Here is a 26,038-nt window from a genome sequence, read left to right on the forward strand (position 1 = left end):
AATGGCAAGTTCTGCATCCGGCTCAAGAGTTACTCTAGCCAAAAAGTGTGTGACAGTTGTACCCTCTGACACCTGGCACCTATCGCATAGTGGTGAGACAGATGGGTAAATCTTTTGTATCTTTTATTTGTCCAATGCATAGTATCACACAAGGTCATTCTGAACAATGAAATTCCTGCAACAGCTGTTGGCACAAGGAAAGAAAAATATCAGATCAATTAAATAAGTGCAAAAATAGAAAAAGAAATAGGCCTATACTAGAGCATGAATACAATAATGAACAGTATATAAGTAACATTCTCATAGACAGTAACTGAAGGATGCAAATATGTGTGTGTGCGGGCGCACGCACGCACGCGTCTTTGTGTGTGTGTGTGTGTGTGTGTGTGTGTGTGTGTGTTTTCTCTCAGCCCAATAGAAAACCACTGTAATATTCCTCCCGGTAATAAGTTGTTAGTGAAACTCTAGACCTAGACTTTATTGTAGGTTTTATGGTATTTTCATCTCTGATGGTATATGTTTCGGCCATCCCACCTGACCCCTTTTGTTTTGGTATGGTTCATTTTTGTCAAAATAAATACTTTTTGAACTGTGGAAACTTGACCTTGACTCGTATGTTATTGGCCTCCTGTGTACGAGCCTTTTTAACAGTTGAACACAGCTTGGTAAACGGACCAGAGATGATCAGAGGGTCAGAGTTTGTAGAACCATTATTAGTATAGGCAGTGATATAAACTTGCATCAATAAATAAATAATCTCATGGATAAATGAAATACTGAGGGATGTGTTTAAGCAAACTCAGACAATTGTGTCTGGGTAAGAAGAGGAAGGATATTTCCTAACTGTGAGAGACAGCAATGTGCCGCAAGGCATCCAGTCTGCCGGAAAGCCATATGAAGAAGAAGAATAATCTCATGTACAAACAGCAATATTAACAAGTAAACCTGTGTGTGTGTATGTGTATGTATGTGTGTGTGTATGTGTATGTATGTGTGTGTGTGTGTGTGTGTGTGTGTGTGTGTGTGTGTGTGTGTGTGCATGTTTGTGTGTATGTGTGTATATCGCCTATAGTTTTGCTGTCATATTTATATGATTCTATTATAGTCCTTCTGTTTGTATTTCCATGTGTTTATTTCACACCCCATGACTTCTTTCTCACCAAATCAAGCTTAAAAAGATGGAGGAGTGATGGAAACTTTCCACCTTCAATTTCTCCCCCATATGAAGACAAACACAACTACGTCACCTCCTTCTCCCAAAGGTGGCGACCAACGTCACATATGCTACCTTCAATATCCCATCGGAATATTAAGCTTGTGCCCTATTTGTCCTGTCTACTGTCTGTCCTACACAGGGATGAGAATTCAATTGAAACTGAATTTTATATTACTACTGATAACACTACTACAGGCAGTTAAGCATAATAATTGTGCATTTTGTGATACAAGTATATAATTTGTTACACTTATAGCCAAGGGCATTCCAAAAACAATTCAATATTGGGGCATCAGAATTTAGGAAAAAATAAAAAATAAAAAAGACAGCCGGCTATATGGAAACTGTAACTGCAATAAAGTTGTGTTGACTAGTCTGATATGGATGATCTCGGTGTCAAATCATAGATTTCTTGTGATGAGGAATTCAAATTTGAAACTGTAGAATTGCCCATAAACTTCCTTCTATCTCACAATTCAAGACTCAAAATAATTTCATGTACATGAAATTGCCCAAACCAAACCTCTTGAATTGTGAGATAGAAGGAAGCTTCTGGGCAATTCTTAAGTTCCAAATTTGAATTCTTCATCATAAGAAATGTATGATTTAACACCAAGATCATCCATATCAGACTAGTGTCACAACTTTATTGCAGTTAAAGTTTCCAAATTAATGTTTTAAACAACTTATTATCAGTGATATGTGTGGGCAAGCTACTTGTAAAATGTAGTAAGCTAAGCTATCAGTAGATTAAATATAGCTTCACTACATTGAAGCTATCCCCAGAGAAATGTAGCAAGCTAAGCTATGAGCAACATGGCAAAAGTAGCTTAATGCTACATCGAAAGTGCTTTTTTTCATTTTTTTTTTACATTGAATCAACTTCATGCCAAATCAATGTTATCTCAGTGATCAAGAAAAACTTTCCACCAAACAAATAAGCATGCAAAAAAAAGGCCAGCTCAATTGGTTAATACGAAACAAACTAAAACTCTCACTGCCACAATATTTAAACTTCCTGACCACATCTGGAGGTAGTCTGGCTCACATTGTGTTCAGATCTTTTACACCTGATTTACACCTGGTTTTTAAATGTGCCCATTAACCAGATAACTTATCCGGATACAGGTCACATTTAAAAACCATGTGTAAATGGGGTCAACACATTTGCTTCTCCATGCATGTCTGATCATTCAGGACTTGACGTGACTGAGGAGTTCTTCTTTGTCCATCTGGTAGCGACTTTTCTTCCACAGGTCGTGGAGCTCCTGCAGGATGGTGCCCATCTCTTTGCTTGGAGTGATGCCCAGCATCTTCAGATCTTTGCCGCTGATGGGGCAGCGAGGGATGGACCATCTACAGAACTCAGCCAGTAGCTTGTCCTCCCCTTGGTACTTGAGCAGCTCGCACACACTACTGTGAGCCCGGGAGTCCAATTCCGGGCGATCTATGATAAAGTCGGTGAAGGGTTTGAGGCTGTCTGGGTCCTCCTGGCTTTTGCAGAGTGCTTTTCTGTGTTTGACCAGGAACAGAGCCAGAGTCTTCTCCTCCCTGGACACCTTCAGCCGCACGTCCATCTTTTCCATGTCCTCGGGGCAGCGGAGCAGAGCGGCCAGGATGGTCATGGGCTTGGGAGAGTGGTCCTTAGAGCGCTGCCACACACGCTTCACCTCCTCCACGTCGCCATCTGGAGGCAAACCGATGTACTGGGCCAGTCCCAGGTTGTACATGAGCTCCAGCAGATAAGCAGCATGGTTACCGACCACCATCTTCTTCAGTTCAACACAGATGCGCTCTCCCGATATGGTTGCCAGGCCATGGCCATTCTCACTGATGGCCTCCAGTGTGTCAGGCTCATGGTCGCCAGGCTCCAACACCACCCTGCCGTAGAACCTGAAATACCGCAGTATTCTCAAGTAGTCCTCTCGTATCCGCTGCTCAGCGCTGCCAACAAACCGAACTTTACGATTCCGCAGGTCTTCATATCCTTTGAAATAGTTATATAACATGCCATCAAGCCCTAAAAACATAGAGTTGATGGTGAGGTCTCTCCGCTCAGCGTCTTTCTGCCAGTCGGTGGTGAATTCAACCTTGGCGTGTCGTCCATCGGTCTGAACGTCCACTCGCAACGTGGTCACTTCAAAGTTCTCATTGTGTAGTCGAACTGTAATGGTCCCGTGGTTCTCTCCTTTGTTGTTGATCATCCTGATCCCTGCAGCATGGAAAATCCTCTTCATCTCCTCTGGTGTGGCGGTGGTGGCAAAGTCCACATCCTCTGGCCTCGTCCCAGACAGGAGGTCCCGCACAGCACCGCCCGCTATCCTCAGCTCATAGTGATGCTTCTCAAACAGCTTTGCTAGTCCGTTCAGGCCATCCGTGAACAAGGACTGGAACTCACTGGTCTTCAGCTGCATGGTAAAGAGACTTCTCCTCAACAAACCTGGTCTGCTAATCAATTTTCAAGTGCCTGGTGTGTGTGTGGGCTGTGGGGTCATGGACACTCAGACTTACCATGTTTTAATATGCCTTCATGAATGCAAACAGAACCACGTGCCGTGAATCATGTAGCAATCCCATCACTATTACTTATACTCCCACCACATCTGCAGACTGATTACATCACTGATGACATCATCACTGATGACATCACTGACGACATCATCAGTGCATCACTGAACATAATGCTGCGTTCAATCGGGCTCGTGTTTACGTGAATATAACATAAATCCACTTGAACGGCCCCCTCATGTGGTATTCACGACTTGGTATGTGGAATCTTTCGGAAAGCTTCAAGCTCACGACTTGTGACGTGTGCCTGTGACGTTTCACAGAAAGACGCATTGGACAATTAAATATATATTGACATTTGAGCTTTTCATAGACTTTTTATAATATGTCTGAGGAACATGTTGATATAGGACGAATCAGCTTGACGTCACTTGCCAGTTGCCACCCAGAAATGCGGAACCCCCGCAGCAGTTATTAGTATGAGTCGTGCCAAACAAACGTTAATATCTCAAAAACTATACATCACATCGCTTATATTTTGACATTCTGAGTGAGAGCAGAAGTAGCTCAAGAGTTTGATGTATAATATATGCATGTCGTGTTAAAGTTGTGTGAACTGTTGCCGTTTTTAAAATGTAAACAGAGTCAGCCGGCTAGAGTCAGACATTCGAGCCTCCCAAAGCTCACGCTCCATAGGGTTCCATTGCCGTTGCCACCCAGTGACGCGGTTTGTTTACCAAAATGCTGCTCGGCTGATCCCTTGTATTCTCAACAGTATCATCTTGTTTTCCTCTGTCATTATGCCTTTGCATTTCCTGCATTAACCTCACTAGCTAGTGGGTTGCACATTTTTAGCCTCGCTGGCTTCTAGTCAACTGCGCATGTTCACGACGTGAGCACTTGAATGCCAAGGATATCGTGTACACAACTTCCGGTCAGGAAGGATGACATCACTGATGACATCATCACTGATTACATCATATCCGTATCCATTCCTGACTGACTATTCCAGAATGAATGAATACATGACTCACCCAAAAAGCCTTCTCTTGACCACGCTTGTTTGGTGGAAAGTGTTTCTTGATCGCAGATAACATTGATTTGGCATGAAGTTGATTCAATGTAAAAAAAAAAAAAAAAAAAAAAAAAAAAAAAAGGAAAGAAAGAAAGAAAGAAAAGCTTCGATGGAGCAAACTACTTTTGCCATGTTGCTCGTAATTAGCTTGCTACATTTCTCTGGGGATAGCTTCAGTGTAGTGAAGCTATATTGAATGTAGAGTAACTTGTAGCTTATTACATTTTCCAAGTAGCTTTCCCACCACTGGATAGAACTGTCGCGGTTCGTTTTATCTGGTAATGCTAAAACTACAAAATCGAATATAAAATATTGCGAATTCCACACCACACCGCCATAATGCAATTAACGTGTTCGTGTGCAGTGCACTGAAGTCACATCCCGATATTTCCGGCAGCACTTGAAGGCAGCAGGAGGCAGAAGGGAGAGAGAGAGGTAGAGTGAACAACAGAGGCAGAAAGGGGAGAGATAGCAAGGAAGCGAGCACCAACAATTTAAGCCTGTTTACCAGCGACTATATTGACTAAACGGCAACGAACGCTCTTTTGCGACATTGACGGTTGAAAGGAGAGAGAAGCGTTCTCTCTGTAACGATGTGATCCCATTGTCCCCTCGTCGACAGTAACATGATTGCAAAATGCCGTTTGCTAGCTAGGTTAACGATAAGACAAAAAGGGCATCTCTGTTGTCTGTGACCGAGCCAACCCAGCCGTCATCTCCGGATGAGAGTCGCTGTTTAGCGGATCACATCGGCGAAACCCCCCGCTGGCTGCTGGAGTTGTATTAGCAAACTGCTCATTCGTCCAGCTTTTGGGGGCGATATTTGGTCTTGATCGCGGTCAAACCGGCGAGGGAAAGCCGCCGAAACCGCCGAGATGAAATTCACAGAGCATCTCTCGGCTCACATCACCCCGGAGTGGAGAAAACAATACATCCAATATGAGGTCAGTTCATGATCACTTGCATTTGATTGAACCTGGATTGTGCTAGCCGACTGGCTAACTAGTTAGCTAGCGGTGTTAGCCACACAGCTCAACACCCACCACTTCATCATCCCCGTTTATAACTTCACCATTCTGAACGTCGATGGTGGACTTGTCATTTCTACTTGCTTCGTTGAAAAAGCAGAAAGAAAGGGGGACGGGCTGAGCTAATGTTATTATTGTCTGCAGATGAAGCAGTGCCAGTTAGCCAATGTTAGCTAGCTAACTAGCCGAACCAGATTTGTTTTGTCAGGTCAACATCTCAGAGTTAAGCTACCTAAACCCGGTGTGTTGTTGCTAACCCAGCTCTCACCGTGTGTCCTCGCTAGCTGCTTGGAATGTGTTTCGGAGACGAGGCATTCGCCCGACTCATCATTTATTGAGTTAATCTTGATTCCTGTTCACCCCCCCCTGTCTGTGCCAAACTGCTGAGCAAGCTGTTTCTGCTGTTTTCACATCAGGGTTGATGGGGTCAATGGGTACGAACGGGTGACAGAGGTGTTGACAGCACAGCCTGCAACCTTTGAGACATCAATGCTATTAAAGCATGCTATTTTAACCCTGCTGTCCCGTAGCATTTCATGCGTATTACAGGACTGACCGTTACATACTTGTCCAACAATGTCAATGCATGCAGGTATGCTTGCCTGCATCTTTCTTTGTACTCTCCCATGCATCAGTCATTGTGATACAGGCTACTACTCCTGGATGCTGGCATGGTTATCTTTGGTGTACCCATCTCTACTCTGCACAGTATTAAGGCCAGTTCCACTCCCACTTAAGCTGCTGATCCATGAAGCCATGAATGTCCCCACATTGGTCATATTTAAAGCCGTGTGTGGAGCCTATACTTGCTTTTTAGGGCTGTAAGTGTGCTTTCCTGGCAAATGAATTGCCGTTAATGATCACATGTTGGGTGTTCCAGAGGCATGATTAATGTTACACAATTGATTGGCACAGTGGGCTTACGGCAGGCTTTTAATGTTAAACACAACACCAGGACCAAGTTCAATGGCCAATCCCCAATCATAGAGGTAGGAAGATTCAAGATTCAAGATTCAAGATTCAAGTTTATTATTTGTCCCCGAAGGGCAATTTGTGTGCAGCAGACATAAAAAGCATAGCGAATACATGAAAAAACAGAACATGAACAAATTAAAACAAACATGGAGCATGGCAGCAGTTTTCCAGCAGAAAAAGGATCAAGTAAACACAGGATAAAATAAAATAAAAAACAAAAATAAAAACACACCTCAAAGGATCTGTACGATGTACTTAAAAGTAGTAAAGACACGTACAATGTACTTAAAAGTAGTAAGAGACACGTGCATGAACTTAAAAGTAATAAGAGTCCAGGACTATTTGAGCTCACATAAATAGGTAGGTAAAAAATAAATAAAGATATATCTCGAATATAAAATATATAAAGAATATTTATAGCAGCAATACCTACCTAAGAAGAGAGACAAGGAGAGAGAGTGCATCATCTCCTCCGCCCAGCAGCGTTTAAGCTGCACGAGAGACAGAGAAAAGAGAGCGAGAGAGAGAGAGAAAGAGAGAGAGTGCACTATCTCCTCCTCTCAGCAGCATTTAAAGCTGTTATGGAAACATACAGTTATGGAACTGTATGTAGATAATATCCATGCATTTAATTGAGATATAAAGCTTGTGTGTGTGTGTGTGTGTGTGTGTGTGTGTGTGTGTGTGCGCGCAGGTTGCTACCCTGCATTTCATATGTCAGTCAGTAAGTAGTATGCACATTAGTTGTGCTAGGGCTGGGTGATAATTCAATATTATCGTTTATCATCTTTCAATGGAATCATTATTGTGAAATATGAAGATCGTGACACTTCTGCTGTCTAAATTGAATCGATTACTTACAAGCAAATTTGACTTGAAACTTATAAAATCAGTTATGGTAGGAATATTATTTGAGTATTTCTGTTTTGCATGCATATTGCATACATTACACGAATACACGTACATGAACTATATATATATATTGATATATATTGAGTGATATAGATTGATATGGAGACAAATCCTTCAGATTGTCGTGATACTGATTTCACACACATCGCCCAGCTCTAAGTTGTGCTGTGAACCCAGCTATGGCTGGATTGCGATATTTCTCCCCCCTTGGTCTCTCTCTTTATCTCTCTCTCTTTCTCTCTGTGTGTCTGTCTGTCTCTCGTCCCTGCACTGAGCAGTTAGCGGATGGTAGTTGCAGTATTCTCAGAATGGCCTATGCTGTCTGCACCGTCACACAGTGGTCCAGGCAGCAGCAGCAGCACAGTGTGACTGCAGCACAGCTGTTGTCGGTGGTGAAGCTCCTCACCGTGCCAAAAGCCTTCGCTGAAAGTTGTGACATTAAGGAGGTCTGGGCCCATTTGAAGCCCTTTGGTGACTCATTTTTTACATAGCTCTGGCAGTGGCAGTTTTGATTTATGTAGACGTTCGTCTGTTAACAATGCATGCGTTTGTTTTGTTTCATGCCAACAAGCAGTGTGAACCAGAGCTCTCTGCCTTTTTGGCTGCGGACTCCCACATAATCCATCACGGCCTGTGCGCCTCTCTGACACACTGTTTGAGTTCTGGGTTCCTTCCTTGCAGCAGAGCTTTGGGCTACAGGTCTTGTCTTGCTGCTGTTTGGAAGTGCAGTCTGCTCAACAGCTACACCACTCACTCACTAATGTAAACTAACACGACTTATTACTTAGTTGTTAGTGGCAGAGAGTGTGAAAGTAATATACCGTATGGAGAGTTAGGGTTTCACTTTAGACAACACCGTACATTGGCATTAACATCGTAGATACAACAGCATTACTTAATGGCATTTATTGTGCATTTAATACGAACGCATCTTTGTTAATGTGATGGAGGGCTCACCTCACAAGCTTTAATGCTCCCCAAAAAAAGTGTGTTAATGTCACTGTTCATGCTTAATTTATGCTAGTAAACACATTGGTTAACATGAACAAACATGTACAACAGGCTGTTATGTGGATTGTGGAAGTAACATGAACTAATTTGTTATTTGACTTGAATTAATGTTCCGAGTCACTCTAATGCGGACAAATTAGCCAGTAGGGTTTGGTGATTGGAGGAATACATTGGGGATCCTGGGTGGAAATGTCCTCGGTAAGTGGTAGATGACGTGGATCTTTGCTCATCTAAACGCCTTGCACAATACACTCAAATGGGGAAGCAGTTGCAGGGAGAAAGACGATTGTCACGTTTGATTTATGTATTTGCAGACGGAGCCGTCGTCGGGGCCCGCTGGCTTTGTCCCGCTGCTTCCTGTCGAGGTCTTCAGTTTGAACTTGTTTATGTTTTATTTTTTCTTCTTGTCTGCAATTACTTGCGCTGTAATTAAATGGTAAGAAAAGGGCCTTTTACATTTTAAAAGCTACGTTTGAACTCAAATGATCACGCCGCTGCACGGCACGCACCGGTGCGTGACCCGGCGTCTGTGACTTACTCGTACTCATTTCCGCCACCGTTTTGTTTTGGTGAGCTTAGTCCAGATGCGGCTTGTTGTTCCACCCAGCTGTAAGTCTGGCGCCGGCCGGGCCCAGCTGGGTTCAGGCCCGTGTGTGTGTGAAGCTGAAGCCCGGACCAGACTCGGGCCTGTGGTGTTTTCAGAACCATGCTGACCAGGGCTGCTCCACGCTTGTCATGTTTTCTCAGGGCAGCTGTGTTTGGGTCAGACGCGTAGCAGCAGGAGTAGCAGGGCAGTTAGACACTAGGGCTGCATGAAATGCACAAAATAAAATAAAATCATATTGTGATTCTATTTATATATTGCAATATGAGTCGTGATTTTAGTGGGAATGCAAATTCTTGCATTTCATTTTCACTGGAAAAAATAATAATTTATGTGAGTTTTACTTGGGTCTACTCGGTCTGTACCAAACAAGTATCTTCCCTTACGTTTGGAGAATATGATGTGTAGACTAGGATATCTCTGTAGCACAACAATGCTTAATTTTTTGTATTCATTTATTTATTGAGTGCATATTCATCAACATAATACAGCGAGAATGATATTTTAAATTATGCTTCATTTAATGATCTGTTGTGACACATTTTACCTTCAAACAAATTGCAGCAGCTCCTGCGATTTAGTTATTGCACTTAATTGGCCATATTATTTGCAATGTAGATTGGGATGGATGAGATGAATGGTGCAGCCCTGTTAGACACACAGAGCTGGGGGATGTGTGCTGATGCTGAACCAGACACTGCCAGCTTCTCCCATTTCATGCCAAGCATGGTTAACAACACGTGTCACGTTGTTGCGATTGTGTATCCTTATTGAAAAGACATGAAAAACAGCAATAAACTATAAGCTTTGCTAAAACGAAAAGGTAAAAAAATGTACCGTACGAGACACCTCTGTGCATTCAAATAAAAAATAAATAAAATCTTTTTTTTTTTTTTTTTTGCAAAAGTGTGTGAGGCATGATTACTTGCTGGACATTGGACAACAGTTGACTGTTGACTGAATGATCAAATTCATTCTTTTTTTAACTCAACATTTTCCTAGCATGACTTCAAGACAGGAACTATGAGAATATGCTCGACCATATTAAAAACAGCCAGCTGCAATGACTGCCTGAAAAACGTGGGTGACTAACTGTCCGTCGCAGTCTTTATAGTTTAAAGTAGAGGGCAGGGTGTGGAGGGACAGAAACGCCAGAGAGGAAGCAGACATAAAAGGGGAGGGGCAAGTGTGAAGAAAGAAGCCAAGAGACAGAGGAAGAGGAAGAGGAGAGCAGGGAGGTAGGTAGAGGGGGGCCCCTGGGTGCCGGGCGGGACAGAGGGGAGAGCAGGGAGGTAGGTAGAGGGGGGCCCCTGGGTGCCGGGCGGGACAGAGGGGAGAGCAGGGAGATAGGTAGAGGGGGGGCCCTGGGTGCCGGGCGGGACAGAGGGGAGAGCAGGGAGGTAGGTAGAGGGGGGCCCCTGGGTGCCGGGCGGGACAGAGGAGAGAGCAGGGAGGTAGGTAGAGCGGGGCCCCTGGGTGCCGGGCTGGACAGAGGGGCCCCTGGGTGCCGGGCTGGACAGAGGAGAGAGCAGGGAGGTAGGTAGATGGGGGCCCCTGGGTGCCGGGCGGGACAGAGGGGAGAGCAGGGAGGTAGGTAGAGGGGGGCCCCTGGGTGCCGGGCGGGACAGAGGGGAGAGCAGGGAGGTAGGTAGAGGGGGGCCCCTGGGTGCCGGGCGGGACAGAGGGGAGAGCAGGGAGGTAGGTAGAGGGGGGCCCCTGGGTGCCGGGCGGGACAGAGGAGAGAGCAGGGAGGTAGATAGAGGGGCCCCTGGGTGCTGGTCAATCCTCTGCCTTGCATTTAAACAGCTCTCATCTGCAGGCATGTTGTGCAGGGCACACCATCCTTCTATCCCATCCAATTAAAATGGAACTATTGGGCATGCTAATTCTAAATGACATGAGTACAGCTAGCAGCTGGCCAGTGTTTCTCCCAGAGTTGTATTGTTGTCATGGAAACCAAGACTGTAATAGAATAGAGAGGCAAAGTGACCGCCTACTTCCTGCTTCAGCACTGTACCAGAGATTTGTATCCGCCATTTATTTTCCCATAGACATTTCGTAAAATGCGTATAAAAATATTTTTACTTTGTCAAATCAAACGGTTCAGCTATATTTAGAATCGGGAGAGACACAAGAAAATTGCACTCGGACCAAAACTACATCGCAAAAATATTTTCTTTAAATCCGCTTACGTTTTGGTCTGAGTTAAATGTTATGTGGTCTCTCCTGTTTCTAAATATATCTGAACCATTTGATTTGAACAAGTACACCGTTTTTTATAAGCATTTTATGAAATGTCTATGGGGAAAAAATAAATGGCGGATGAAAATCTCTGGTGCAGTGCTGAAGCAGGAAGTTTGTCTCTATATAGTTTCAGATGGGTGAGCAGCTCTTGAAGGCAGGGTAACATTCCTACATGTGTTTACGCTGAGGTGGACGATAGATCGATCTGCATCAATGCATCGATTCAATGATCAACGATCCAATAGTATATCGATGCACAGTGAAAACATCGATATAAATCGGTATAAGAAAAAAAAAATATATATTTTATTTTGAAATTCCACGCCACGTCTGCATCACCAAGCGCACCTCTTTCCGCATACAAACAATGCGAGCGCCATGGCGAGCACGCAAGAAAAAGAGGGAGAGGAATCAGACGATATTCATTCCCCTCTCGGATATAAATCAACGCATATCGTCTAATATCGATCGCAGCCACCCTGAATCGTATCGAAATCGTATCGTGGAAGATTTTGTGACATCGGCAAATATCGCATCGTTGTCGACTGAATCGATATCATGTATTGTGATCAAACGTGTGATTCCCACCTCTTAGTTTCTGCCCATTTCCTCTTTAGGTGATGACGTGTTTCATCAATATCTCTGGTTGCCATCTGATTTAGGCCGTTACATCCTCGACTATACGCAGGGCCGATTTTACACTTCATGGGCCCCTGGGCTATTCATCTCTGCAGGGCCTCCCCCTCAAGCAGAAGGGGGGGCTTTAGTGTTTTTTTTTTACCTTTTTTAGCCGTATTTAAAGGAATATCTCATTTTAAATCAACATTAGGATTATACTGTTGTGATGTCATTATTCAGTATCTTCTCCTTTTCTCACTAACTTTCATGTCACCACCTGCTCTCCTGTCAGCATTCTAACTTACAAACACAAACTGTAGGTTTAGCCATCATGTTCTTTCATAAACAGCCTGATTGGAAAGAAAACATTGCCACTGAGATGTCACAACAAGCACTTTTATTATTATTATTTAGTATTTATTATTGCTGTTATTATTACAGTGCACACACACATTCTCACAATTATTGCACAAATCAATCAAGCAGTATTCAAGTCTGTTTGTACCTGAAATGTCGTCTTCCTGACTTTTGCCGTGGCAAAGCGTTTGACTAGAGTGGTGAAGTCCAATGTTCTAACAATGTCACTTTCCAATGACATCAATGTCAAGTGGGTGAGCCTTTCTTGTCCCATTGTAGACCGTATCCTGTTCTTGACAAGCCCAAGTTTTGAAAAGGAGCGCTCTCCAGAGGCATTTGTTACAGGGAGAGTTAAGTAAATCCTGAAGGCAATATCCACATTTGGAAAAACTGATGACAGGTTCCTCTTCCTTATTATTTGAAGCAAGTGCCGCACACTTTTATTGTCTTTGTTTTTGATGAATTCTTTGAATTGCACTATTTCATCTACAAATTCGGGAGCCCTCTCACAGGGTTCCATGTCGTTGTTCCGACCTCTCGCTGTTCCGACCTCCCCTCTCCCAGCCCCCATGCCTAAACCTAACCTCCCCCAGACCCTAACCCAAAACCTAACCTCTCCCACCCCCACGCCTAAACCTAACCTCCCCCAGACCCTAACCCAAAACCTAACCTCTCCCACCCCCACGCCTAAACCTAACCTCCCCCAGACCCTAACCCAAAACCTAACCTCTCCCACCCCCATGCCTAAACCTAACCTCCCCCAGACCCTAACCCAAAACCTAACCTCTCCCACCCCCACGCCTAAACCTAACCTCCCCCAGACCCTAACCCAAAACCTAACCTCTCCCACCCCCACGCCTAAACCTAACCTCCCCCAGACCCTAACCCAAAACCTAACCTCTCCCACCCCCCACGCCTAAACCTAAGGTCGGCATTGCGAGTGGTCGGCATAGCGGGTGGACACCCTCTCACAGTGGATGTTATTACTCTGCAAAAAAAATTGAATGGCGTCAGTAAAAAAAACATTTTTTGCGAAGACCCTGGACAGGGGGCCCAAAAAAAAACATCAAGGGTCCCCCCCCCCCAATTTTTTTTTTTTTTTTTTTTTTTTTTTTTTGGGCCCCTTGATGTCCCGGGCCCCGGGCTTCAGCCCGGGTAAGCCCGTTGGTAAAATCGGCCCTGACTATACGCAGCAACACAAGGTGGTATTACTCCGTCCTCCAAACACATGTTGCAATGTGCTGTGTTTCAGCTATGGGATTTCATGCAAGTGCAATGCAAAGTGATTGCGAGTGTGATTCTGAAGTACTACGAGAAGAAGTAGTGGTCATTTCTGGTACCACGTCGTTTATTTGTATAGCCCTAATTCACAAGCATGTCTCAGAGGACTTCACAGAAAATATGCCTAGCTAAATCTAGCGGACACAACAGTAGCAATTACAGTAGTAATGATAACAAGATTGAACAATCATATGATAGAGAAAAGGGGGGTGGAATGTGGGGGAGGAGAGAACAGGGGAGGGAGGAGGTGGGGAGGGAGAGCGGGGAAAGGGAGGAGGTGGGGAGGGAGAGCGGGGGTAAGTGGGGGAGGAGAGAGCAGGGAAAGGGAGGAGGTGGGGAGGGAGAGCGGGGGTAAGTGGGGGAGGAGAGAGCAGGGAAAGGGATGGGGGAGGGAGGGAAAAGGGGGGATGTATACAAAATGGTGTCAACGTATACCAACAGCCACCATAGTGCCCAGCTTCTAGCTAGAGCGATGCCTGTTGGTTGATCCTGGTTCTTGTCATTGCCAATCAGAAGTTTCGGTACGACGAAGGAGGCGGTCTGATTTTAACAACCCATCATAAAACAAGTCGTCATGCACGCACACAGACACCTTGCACACTGAGTCCGATGCGTTTTATTCAAAAGTTTGTTCGTTCCGTTCGCAATGCGAGACAAATATTCGCCCTCTCCTGTCCTGTATGGACATTACAACATGACTGGGTGACAGGCAGCAGGGCTTGACTGCAGCAGCGGTGATGTGTGGACTGGAGAAGGGGCAGATCATGGCAGCAGGTCGGGGGATGTCACAGTCAGGGGCTCACTGGACACGACAGACGGGGGCTCCGTGCTGTGGTGCGCCGTGGCCGCGCAGCAGCACCGTGGCCCCAGCGGAGGGCAGCAGAGAGCGGCCAGTGAGTGGAGCGAGCAGCGTCTCTCCAGCTGCCTCTCTGCTGCTCTCGGTGGTCAAGCGCGCGTGTCGTACAACGCCGAGAATTGCACGGATTTACTTTTCTATAACGAGCATCTGTAACTTCATGCTGCTTTTCTTGGCCAGGTCACCCCCAAAAAATATGTTATCTTATTTTGAAGCAGCGGTGGGCCACCGGCGCTAGCCGCGCCACTACTGTATATGCATAGAGGAAACCCTGCACACTAAAGTTGTGACAACAGCCACCTCTCTCTCTCTCTCAGTATCTTATCAGATCTTGCCATCTAGCCGTTTCTTCTACTTGTGTTTTGAGCGCACACTTACTAGCTGTGCTACGGCTGAAAACAGCCATATGATTTGCGACACTAAGGAAAAGGCGAGACTCTGTCTGCAGCAACAACACCACCAACTCAAGGAATTGAAAACCCAGATAAATCAACTCTAGATAGAATCTCTATCTGTTTAGAACACATTGTTTGTTCATTGCGTCCCGATTATACCATTAGTATTCAAATTGCAATTGAATTTTACTCATTTCAGTCAATTCGTTGTCAGGTTTGGAGCACATCTATATGACCATTGACCAATCGGATAGCTAGGCCGATTGTATACTGTAATACGATTGACTAGTCTGTTGTTCTTTTATTTGACTGGTCAAAATGCATTTTCCCTATACGTGTTCTTCTGCAATGAGAATACACTGATCCTAATTTAGCATGGGAATGTGGTATTTACTCAACGCTGCTTGTCAGGGAGTAAATACACACAAGGGAACGCACACGCACATGCACACACACACACCCGCACACACACACACACACACACACACACACACACACACACACACACACACACATGCTAACTACATGTTGAATGTTTGAAAAACACGACTGCTTATTATCTGTTCATGCATGTGATGTTTCCACATAAGGAGCTGTTTAGAGATATAGATCGAGAAGCAGACAGACAGACACAGACAGACACACAGACACAGACACAGACAGACAGACAGACAGACAGACAGACAGACAGACAGACACAGAGAGACAGACACACAGACAGACAGATAGACACAGACAGACAGACACAGACAGAGAGACAGACACACAGACACAGACAGACAGACAGTGGTCATTATTACGTTTTCAAGATTGTCTTTGTCGATTAATTGTGCAGCCCTAAGTCATAAGTTCATACTTAGAGGAGCAGGCACTGTACATACGTGCACCAGGCCACTTAAAGGAGCAGGCACTGTACATACGTGCACCAGGCCACTTAGAGGAGCAGGCACTGTACGTACGTGCACCAGGCCACTTAAAGGAGCAGGCACTGTACATACGTGCACCAGGCCACTTAAAGGAGCAGGCACTGTACATACATGCACCAGGCCACTTAACACATTCACTGCCAGCCTTTTTTTTTTTACTGTAGGTAGCTTTTGCCAGAGGGTTTTTTTGAGGATTCTGGCTCATTTTACAAGAGCCAAGGATAATTTTCTGCTTGGAGTTTGTCAACACAAAGTTCACAAAAGTACTAATAGAATGTGTGCTTTCTCTGTCTAAAAGAGTTAGTTTGTAGAGTTAGTAGTTATGTAGATATTAGCCGTTGAGTACAGCATGGTTTCAGCGTCTGAGACAAAAAGCTGAGATAATCGCAGTTTTGTGAAATTCAATATCAAACAGTCACTTTAACCATTTATTTTTGGCATCAGTGAGACATCAGACATAAACAATATACGGTAGTTCTGAACAGTAATTTCCTCCATAGCAGCACCCGCACCCCCTCTCCTTACAACTCCTCCCTCCGTGGGCGTGTCTGGTGGATTTCAGCAGCGTTTGTCAGTCACAAGCCAGTCTCTCCTGCCTGTCTGAGCAGTGAGCAGCAGCCTCCCTGTCTGGCGGCCCCTCGTCGGCGAGCGTGGATGTGGCTTAATCCGTTCTTGGATTTTCGGTTGAGAGCTTTGACGAAGCCTTGTGTGACTCTAGGCTTTATGCTGCGCGCTTCAAAGTGTGCTTTCCACCCAGTCCACCTTTGGAACCCCCCACCGCCGTGCGCCCGTGTGAAAGGTTTTCGCCTACAGTATGAGAATGAGGCTCGTTCGCTTCTGGGTCCTCGGTTGAGCTCAGCTGGAATGCGTGCGTTTCTGGCCAAACAACACTCAATAGTCTGAGCACCGTCGCCACTCAGTGGGTCGGCGGAATGGATTGCACACGCCCGGCGGCTCTAACAGTATAATAGAAGATGCAAAAGGGCCAGATCAACGATCCACCGTCAAAAAAAAAAAACGATTTTTTTGACGTATCAATACGTCGCTGGCAGTCAACGGTTGGATTCTGCTTGACGTATCAATACGTCGTTGGCAGTTAACGTGTTAAAGGAGCAGGCACTGTACGTACGTGCACCAGGCCACTTAGAGGAGCAGGCACTGTACATACGTGCACCAGGCCACTTAAAGGAGCAGGCACTGTACATACGTGCACCAGTCCACTTAGAGGAGCAGGCACTGTACGTACGTGCACCAGGCCACTTAGAGGAGCAGGCACTGTACATACGTGCACCAGTCCACTTAGAGAAGCAGGCACTGTACGTACGTGCACCAGGCCACTTAGAGGAGCAGGCACTGTACATACGTGCAGCAGGCCACTTAAAGGAGCAGGCACTGTACATACGTGCACCAGGCCACTTAAAGGAGCAGGCACTGTACATACATGCACCAGTCCACTTAAAGGAGCAGGCACTGTACATACGTGCACCAGTCCACTTAAAGGAGCAGGCACTGTACATACGTGCAGCAGGCCACTTAGAGGAGCAGGCACTGTACATACGTGCAGCAGGCCACTTAGAGGAGCAGGCACTGTACATACGTGCACCAGGCCACTTAAAGGAGCAGGCACTGTACATACGTGCACCAGTCCACTTAGAGGAGCAGGCACTGTACGTACGTGCACCAGGCCACTTAGAGGAGCAGGCACTGTACATACGTGCACCAGTCCACTTAGAGGAGCAGGCACTGTACGTACGTGCACCAGGCCACTTAGAGGAGCAGGCACTGTACATACGTTCAGCAGGCCACTTAAAGGAGCAGGCACTGTACATACGTGCACCAGGCCACTTAAAGGAGCAGGCACTGTACATACATGCACCAGTCCACTTAAAGGAGCAGGCACTGTACATACGTGCACCAGTCCACTTAAAGGAGCAGGCACTGTACATACGTGCAGCAGGCCACTTAGGCTACGTTCACACAGCCATCCTTAGTGCTTGAATCTGACTTGATGCTCACATCTGATTTTTTGTGTGGCTGTTCACACAGACTTTTTAAAAGTGGCCCATATCCAACTCCAGTGTGAACAGATCAAGGACATGAAGTGACCCGCATGCGCAGAAGAACAACAATAACGTCACACGCAGCGCACTGCTGTTCTATGTAAACCCGGAAGAAGACAGCAGTAAACATGGCGGTAGCTGACGATGTTGTTTCATCTGTTGTTCACGGTTTAATTTCAATGCCCGCGTGTTGGTCCTCCCCCTCCCTCCTGCGCAGAATAGTGACGAATGTCGCTCTGGAATGACGTAAAAGTCCCATTGAAGTGGTGGACGCTGCCAGGAAATTTGTGGATATTGAAGATATTTCGGGAGATGACTTGACGAAAATGCTGAATGAAGCGTTCGCTTCGCCCTAGACGACTGGTCTGGGCCACAGTATGGATATTGGGGTGAATGGGCGCATTTTGGGTGGACACTTTTTATTGATATTGTATTTGCACTATAGTTTTAGCAATACAGTAGGTGGCGGTAATGCACCATTTAAGGATGCCAACTGCCATAAAACTCAACAGAAGAAGAAGTAGTCACATTGAAGCATTAAGTCAGATATGGGCCAGATGTCTGTTCACACCGGAGTCACTTTCAAAAACATCAGATTCGAATCTGATGTTTTACCACATTTGAAAGTAGCCCAGGTCGTCTTTAAAAAAGTAACTTTCAATGTGACTTGTACTGTTCACACAGTCATGAAAAAGATGGATCTGAGTCACTTAGGGGGGAAAAGATTAGATTCAAGCACTAACTATGGCTGTGTGAACGTAGCCTTAGAGGAGCAGGCACTGTACATACATGCACCAGGCCACTTAAAGGAGCAGGCACTGTACATACATGCACCAGTCCACTTAAAGGAGCAGGCACTGTACATACGTGCAGCAGGCCACTTAGAGGAGCAGGCACTGTACATACGTGCACCAGGCCACTTAGAGGAGCAGGCACTGTACATGCGTGCACCAGGCCACTTAGAGGAGCAGGCACTGTACATGCGTGCACCAGGCCACTTAGAGGAGCAGGCACTGTACATACGTGCACCAGTCCACTTAGAGGAGCAGGTACTGTACATACGTGCACCAGTCCACTTAAAGGAGCAGGCACTGTACATACGTGCACCAGGCCACTTAGAGGAGCAGGCACTGTATGTACTGTATGTGCACCAGGCCACTTAGAGGAGCAGGCACTGTACATACGTGCACCAGGCCAGTTAGAGGCAGTCCTTCATCAGAGAGACAAGGGTAAAATGAGGTTTGAGTGAACAGACAGGCTTATTGCATTCATTAGGAGAGTTAGAGAGTGTTTGTGTGCTTTGAACATCTTCTATAGAACCTGACAGTATGACACTACACAGGGGAGAGTGACAGTATGACACTACACAGGGGAGAGTGACAGTATGACACTACACAGGGGAGAGTGACAGTATGACACTACACAGGGGAGAGTGACAGTATGACACTACACAGGGGAGAGTGACAGTATGACACTACACAGGGGAGAGTGACAGTATGACACTACACAGGGGAGAGTGACAGTATGACACTACACAGGGGAGAGTGACAGTATGACACTACACAGGGGAGAGTGACAGTATGACACTACACAGGGGAGAGTGACAGTATGACACTACACAGGGGAGAGTGACAGGCCGGCTGGGTGAGAGAGATGAAACATGGCCAACATGACAGAAAACTGGGCAGGTCTGCGGGGGTTTGAAAAGGATTCAAAGTTGATACATGAATTCAGGGAAAATTAAGGCCCTTAAAAAGTATAAACAATTCTTAATTGCCTTTTGTTGTTTTTGCAAAATTAAAACAAAAATCATTTTAATTATAATTTAGGAGTTAGGAGGATTTCCCCCCCCCCCCATGACTTGACTCTCTCGGACAGCCTCTTCGACGCCTCTTCGACGTGTGTGTGTGTGTGTGTGTGTGTGTGTGTGTGTGTGTGTGTAGGTGTGTGTGTGTGTGTGTGTGTGTGTGTGTGTGTAGGTGTGTGTGTGTGTGTGCACTGAAGTTCTCACAAGAAGTTGTGAATTTCCACTGTGTATCACATGTTATTCCAAGTTATTTCAGTGCACTCCAGCATGCAGAAAGTGTGCAGTGCAGGGTCAGAAAATGAGCAGGTGCTGAGGGCAAAGGTGCCCTTGAAGACTCAGGTAAAGGCTCAGGTAAAGCTCAGGTAAAGGCTCAGATAAAGGCTCAGGTAAAGGTAGCCTAGGTAAACCCAGCCACCACGTGACCTGCTCTCTCAGTTCCCAGTCACTAGCGTCTAGACTCCGGGCCATTCAGATCGATTTCTGGGGCGATTGAAAGACCCGCGCAGACCCGCAGCCACCCCGCAGCCAATGAGTGACGGCGTGACTGCCAACATCAGTCCTGCCGTGATCGGCCAATCAGAGAGTGCGTCTTTGTCAATGACGTGTAACAGCTGCAGCGGCTTAGCACTACCTAGCCGTTAGCATTTGGCCTCTCTAAAGCATAGCTCCCGAGCTAGCTACTAGCTGGCTAGCTATATGGCTATGCAACTACGTGAGGAAATTCAAGTGAAAACAGCTGTTGAGGTTGAGGTCTGTTGATCAAAATAACACCTAGCGTTATCGAAATCGGATTTTAGCGGACCATACAAGCCAGGGCTTCAGAGCTGATCACCTGGACACATTTTATGGCGAAATTATCTGATAAACTTGTCTGTGCTGCTCTGTGGTGATCAGCTAATGTCTTCATAGCATTGTGATTATGATTTAATGCATTATGGAAGATAAACGCTGGTTTAACATAATTAAAATAATTCCCTACCAAACATGTAAAGTGACGCTTCTGGGCAGTAGACCATTTGGGCATAACATTATGTAATGTGACATGAGATCACCACATTTCAATAAATATAACGTTTTTGCACATTTGAATGCTGCTGGTCGTTTGTTTAATGCTGTATATATTGGATATTTAAAGCTGATACACTTTACACAATCAAATCTAACTTATTCACAGCAATACACAGTCCAGTAGTACAGTGGGCTAATTGTTTGAATTATATCGAAATATATTTGCATGGTGTAGCATGTAATGCAGATAATGTAGCTAGATACTCTGACACAGAAAGGCAGACAAGCTAGCAGCAGGGATCTTGTCACACTGATTCCAGATAAACTCCTCTGTCTAGCCAGCTATACAATATTGATCAAAATAACACCTATATCGAAATCGGATTTTAGCGGACCATACAAGCCGGGGCTTCAGAGCTGATCACCTGGACACATTTTACGGCGAAATTATCTGATAAACTTGTCTGTGCAGCTCTGTGGTGATCAGCTAATGTCTTCGCATTGTGATTATGATTTAATGCATTATGGAAGATAAACGCTGGAAGGCTGGGTAGCATTAGCTGACGTCATCCAGGCTACAGTAACATTAGGCTATAAGCATTCATTGATTGAAGCAGAGTGCTGGTCGGTTAAGTTTCTCTGTAGTCATGTCCTCCTCTGCTCCAATCTTCGTTCGTAGTTTCTTCTGTCTCTCGTCCAGCAGCTGCAGATGTCATCATTATCCACGTTATTGATTATTATTTATTAAAAAAATCTCGTGTAAATATTTTGTGAACGCACCAATAGTTAGAGAAGGAAACCTCTCTTTGCATTTTATTTTTTAATAAAAGTAGGCTACTTGTGATATCTCACGTGGTCGATCATCATTGCAAATTTATGTGGACAGCTAGGTTTAATGACAAATATGGAATATCACCCAAGGAAATACCACGGTTTAATGCCAACAGATAAACCATACAGATTTGTTGTAATTGTGAACACATAAGGGAGCAAAGACATGGTTTTCAAGCATAACACAATGTACAACTTTTATTCAAAGACAGGATTGAAAAATATAGGTCACTTGTATTCACTTCAGTAATGTCAGGTCTCAGTCGCATTCACGCTAACCTCTTAACTTCTAGCTAGGTCAAACACACCTTAACGTTATGAGTGTGGCCGTTTTGGATTAACATTAAGTCCACGATCAAGTCTAGCATTTCGGTATATTCCTACCTCTTAACATCTAGCTAGCTAGGTTGGATCTGGAATATGATATCGGCTTGATACATTTGATTGTAGCTACTCATACAGCCGTGTGGAGCTTATCTAGCTAGGTTGCATCTGGAATATGATATCAAGCCAGTAATGTAGCTAGCTTGCGTTAAATAGGTTTATCTGTAACCACGCTGAAATGTGAGGGCATTAACGTTAATATTTCTAGCTAGGTCAAACACACCTTAACGTTATGAGTGTGGCCGTTTTGGATTAACATTAAGTCCACGATCAAGTCTAGCATTTCGGTATATTCCTACCTCTTAACATCTAGCTAGCTAGGTTGGATCTGGAATATGATATCGGCTTGATACATTTGATTGTAGCTACTCATACAGCCGTGTGGAGCTTATCTAGCTAGGTTGCATCTGGAATATGATATCAAGCCAGTAATGTAGCTAGCTAGCGTTAAATAGGTTTATCTGTAACCACGCTGAAATGTGAGGGCATTAACGTTAATATTTCTAGCTAGGTCAAACACACCTTAACGTTATGAGTGTGGCCGTTTTGGATTCACATTAAGTCCACGATCAAGTCTAGCATTTCGGTATATTCCTACCTCTTAACATCTAGCTAGCTAGGTTGGATCTGGAATATGATATCAAGGCTTGATACATTTGATTGTAGCTACTCATACAGCCGTGTGGAGCTTATCTAGCTAGGTTGCATCTGGAATGATATCAAGCCAGTAATGTCAGGTCTCAGTCGCATTCACGCTAACCTCTTAACGTCTAGCTATAGCTAGGTTACATCTGGATTATATATACAGTATAATACTACGCTCACTACGTCATGACATTCACATTAACGCCTCCAAAAATCTACTGTAGCTAGCTAGCGTTAAATAGGTTTATCTGTAACCACGCTGAAATGTGAGGGCATTAACGTTAATATTTCAATTAGGTCAAACACACCTTACCGTTATGACTGCGGCCGTTTTTGATTAACATTAGCGTTAAGTCCATGATCAAATCTAGCATTTCGGTATATTCAGTGTGTGTGTGTGAAAAGGATGTTAGCATGCTAGCATTATTAGCACAGAATGTATACAGTCCATGGTACAACGTTAGCCCTTCAAGTCCTGAGGCGAACAGCACTGGAGGATGAAGTCTGCAGTCTGGCATTCAGTGTCCAGCATAACAAGCACGCCTGTTTCCTCATCAGGTTGGCAGCAGCTGTATAGATGATGACTGTTCTTCACAGCCACAAATATCTCTCCAGATCTGCGGCCATCTGCAGCAGGGATCCGTGTAGACTGTTGTCCTGTTCCTCTTTCATTCCCTGACCACCGTCACGCGATGTTCTCTCTTCTTGTAGCTGGTTGTAACCATTTGCGTGCTAGCAGTACTGAAATGAAAAGTGTTAGCTCGCTTGCTAACAACAAAGGTCGCAGAGCGATGACGCCATCTGCTGCACTGCGCATGTGCTCTGTGCACAAAGCTGGTTGGATGACGGTTGCGTAATGGAGCGGTCTATCGGGGGGGGGGGCCAACAACCGCAGGAAATCGTTTAACAATGGTGGGAATCCAGACCATAGTGACTGAGAACAGGTCTGAGAGCAGGTCACGTGGGGGATGGGTTTACCCAGGCTAAGGTAAAGGCTCAGGTAAAGACTCAGGTAAAGGCTCAGGTATAGAAATTAAATAATACTTTGATTAGTTTGCCCCCCAAAAGGCCAAAATGGCATTAAAGGAACACTCCGCCCATTTTCAACCATCAATCATTAGAGCATCAGTAGTATATCAGAAAACTGTAAACGGTTTTGAAGTCTGTAATTTAATTTGACAGTTATTGAGTGTTAAAGTGTGGACCAGTGACATCACTGGTCCACACTAACTCAAATTAATAACTCATTAACTCAAATCAACTCTCAATAACTGTCAAACTATTCATCATTCATCTAGTTTGACAGTTATTGAGAGTTGATTTGAGTTAATGAGTTATTAATTTGAGTTAGTGTGGACCAGTGATGTCACTCAATAACTGTCAAATTAAATTACAGACTTCAAAACAGTTTACAGTTTTCTGATATACTACTGATGTTCTAATGATACAATGCTGGTTGAAAATGGGCGGAGTGTTCATTTAAGAATTTGATCAAGGTGACAAAAAAAATGCCTCTTGGGGGCGGGGGGTCTCATTTTGTTTCTTCAGGCATAATGCCCATCATCACGCATCACCATACTAAAAAATGCACTGTCTGTGTAGTATCAGTTCATATCACTTCAACTATACACTTTATAATATTGATACAGTGGGAAACGTATCATCAAAAAGCAATCATAGCGAGCACACTCCAAAATGAAGTCAAATCAAGGTGCAGGGCCAAGGCAAAATCTTAAAAGAGGGAAAAAGGCCCGCAGGTTTGCGGTCTTAAAGGGATACACACACAGATGAGGGATATACACGCAAATGCTGCATCAGGTATCAATGGGTTAACGTGGGTTAGTACGACACAGCAAACAACGTACGCGTTTCAGCAAGCAGCCTTCAACAGCGTTGTGCTGCGCTAGGCGCAGATGACGTATAAATACAAACAAAACTACATTCAATAATTCAATCAGAGTTACCAGGTATAGATGTGCGTACACGGATAAGAGGAAGTACATCAAAATACACGTACAAAAAATAATATATATAGAGAAATGTATTATTATTATGTATACATGCAACACTCTAAACATAGCATACATGTTACTAGTAGATGAAGGCTGCTTGCTGAAACGCGTACGTTGTTTGCTGTGTGGTACTAACCCACGTTAAACGCTAAAAAGGACATTCTGGAGTGCTGGCCTTTTTCCCTCTTTTAAAATATTGCATCACGTCACGACCCTGATAGTCAATAATATCGTATCACACAAAGTCCTTGATAGGCTTGTCAAGTCAAATGTATTTGTATAGCACATTTCATACACAGATGCAGTTCAAAGTGCTTCACAGAAAATGGACGACAAGAAAAAATAAAAAAGAGGATAAATAGACATTTCATAACAGCTTTGTCTTTATACTAGGGGTGTCACAATATATCGTCCCACGAAATTTCGCGATAGTAAAACGTCACGATATGTATCGTTGAGATGAAATCTCATATCGTGAATTTTTTTTTTTTTTTTTTTTTTTTTCAAAAATAGACAAAGAAACGTCTTTGTTTGTTGAAGTTCAATGTGTGGAAAGTAGTTCAGTTGAACAAGTCTCTGAAGAGACACATGAGAAGTTATACAGGAGAGAAACCATTCAATTGAGTTTCTGGCAAAACTGTTTACTTGACAGGAAAAAGTGCAAGATGCATAAAAAATAGACTAAGAAAAGTCTTGTTGTTTGAGTTTGAAGAAAAGCTGAAGATGCATAATGAGAATTTATACTGCTGAGAAACCTTTTAGTTCAAAGTAAATCTAAGTGACGGTCACTTATCTCCAATCTCATGTTTTTTCTAGTTGTTATTGTAATAACAATTTCCCACAACAGCATGTTTTGTATTTGTGCATTTCAAATAAAATACTACTTTTCCAGTCATATATTGTCATTATTCAAGTTTTAAAAAATATTGTTAAAATCGTATCGTATCGTATCGTTATCGTGAACCCAGTATCGTGATACGTATCGTATCGTGAACTGAGTGTATCGTGACACCCCTACTTTATACTGTAGTTTGGACGTCCAGCTGGTACCTCTACTGGTACCTTGCGTCTTCTGTTACCCGTACATGCATGCATGGCTTGGGCCGTTATTCGATCATATGGAGTATCGTGATATATTGCAATATTAGCCCTAGTGTCTGTTGTTGCCCTTGCCTATTATGTGGCAATGTTCCTCTGTGTCTTTATCTGTGTTTGTGTGTTTTGCGGTTCAGTTGTGGCTCCTCGCTTAACGCTGCCTTCAGCACATTGTCAGTCATGGAAGACA

At 44.4% G+C, this 26,038-nt stretch overlaps 1 protein-coding gene and 1 pseudogene across 2 annotated transcripts in view; one reads left to right on the forward strand and one right to left on the reverse strand.

The window, feature by feature from the left end:
* Positions 1-2,409: 2,409 nt before the first annotated feature.
* Positions 2,410-3,642, reverse strand: LOC310791904 (CCA tRNA nucleotidyltransferase 1, mitochondrial pseudogene; annotated as a pseudogene). Its single transcript has one exon. The product of its transcript is annotated as a CCA tRNA nucleotidyltransferase 1, mitochondrial pseudogene (transcript).
* A 2,032-nt stretch (positions 3,643-5,674) lies between these two features.
* The window catches only part of LOC310792122 (xenotropic and polytropic retrovirus receptor 1 homolog), a gene marked incomplete at both ends in the record, with an annotated part of 84,779 nt that continues 64,415 nt past the window's right edge, over positions 5,675-26,038 (forward strand). The window contains one exon of the mRNA XM_083653837.1: positions 5,675-5,743. Within this exon, the coding sequence (XP_083509963.1) occupies positions 5,675-5,743 (69 nt within the window). The remainder of the gene's footprint in view (positions 5,744-26,038) is intronic.

Source organism: Poromitra crassiceps (genome assembly GCF_964638095.1).
Source record: "Poromitra crassiceps genome assembly, chromosome: 17".
NCBI lineage: Eukaryota > Metazoa > Chordata > Actinopteri > Beryciformes > Melamphaidae > Poromitra > Poromitra crassiceps.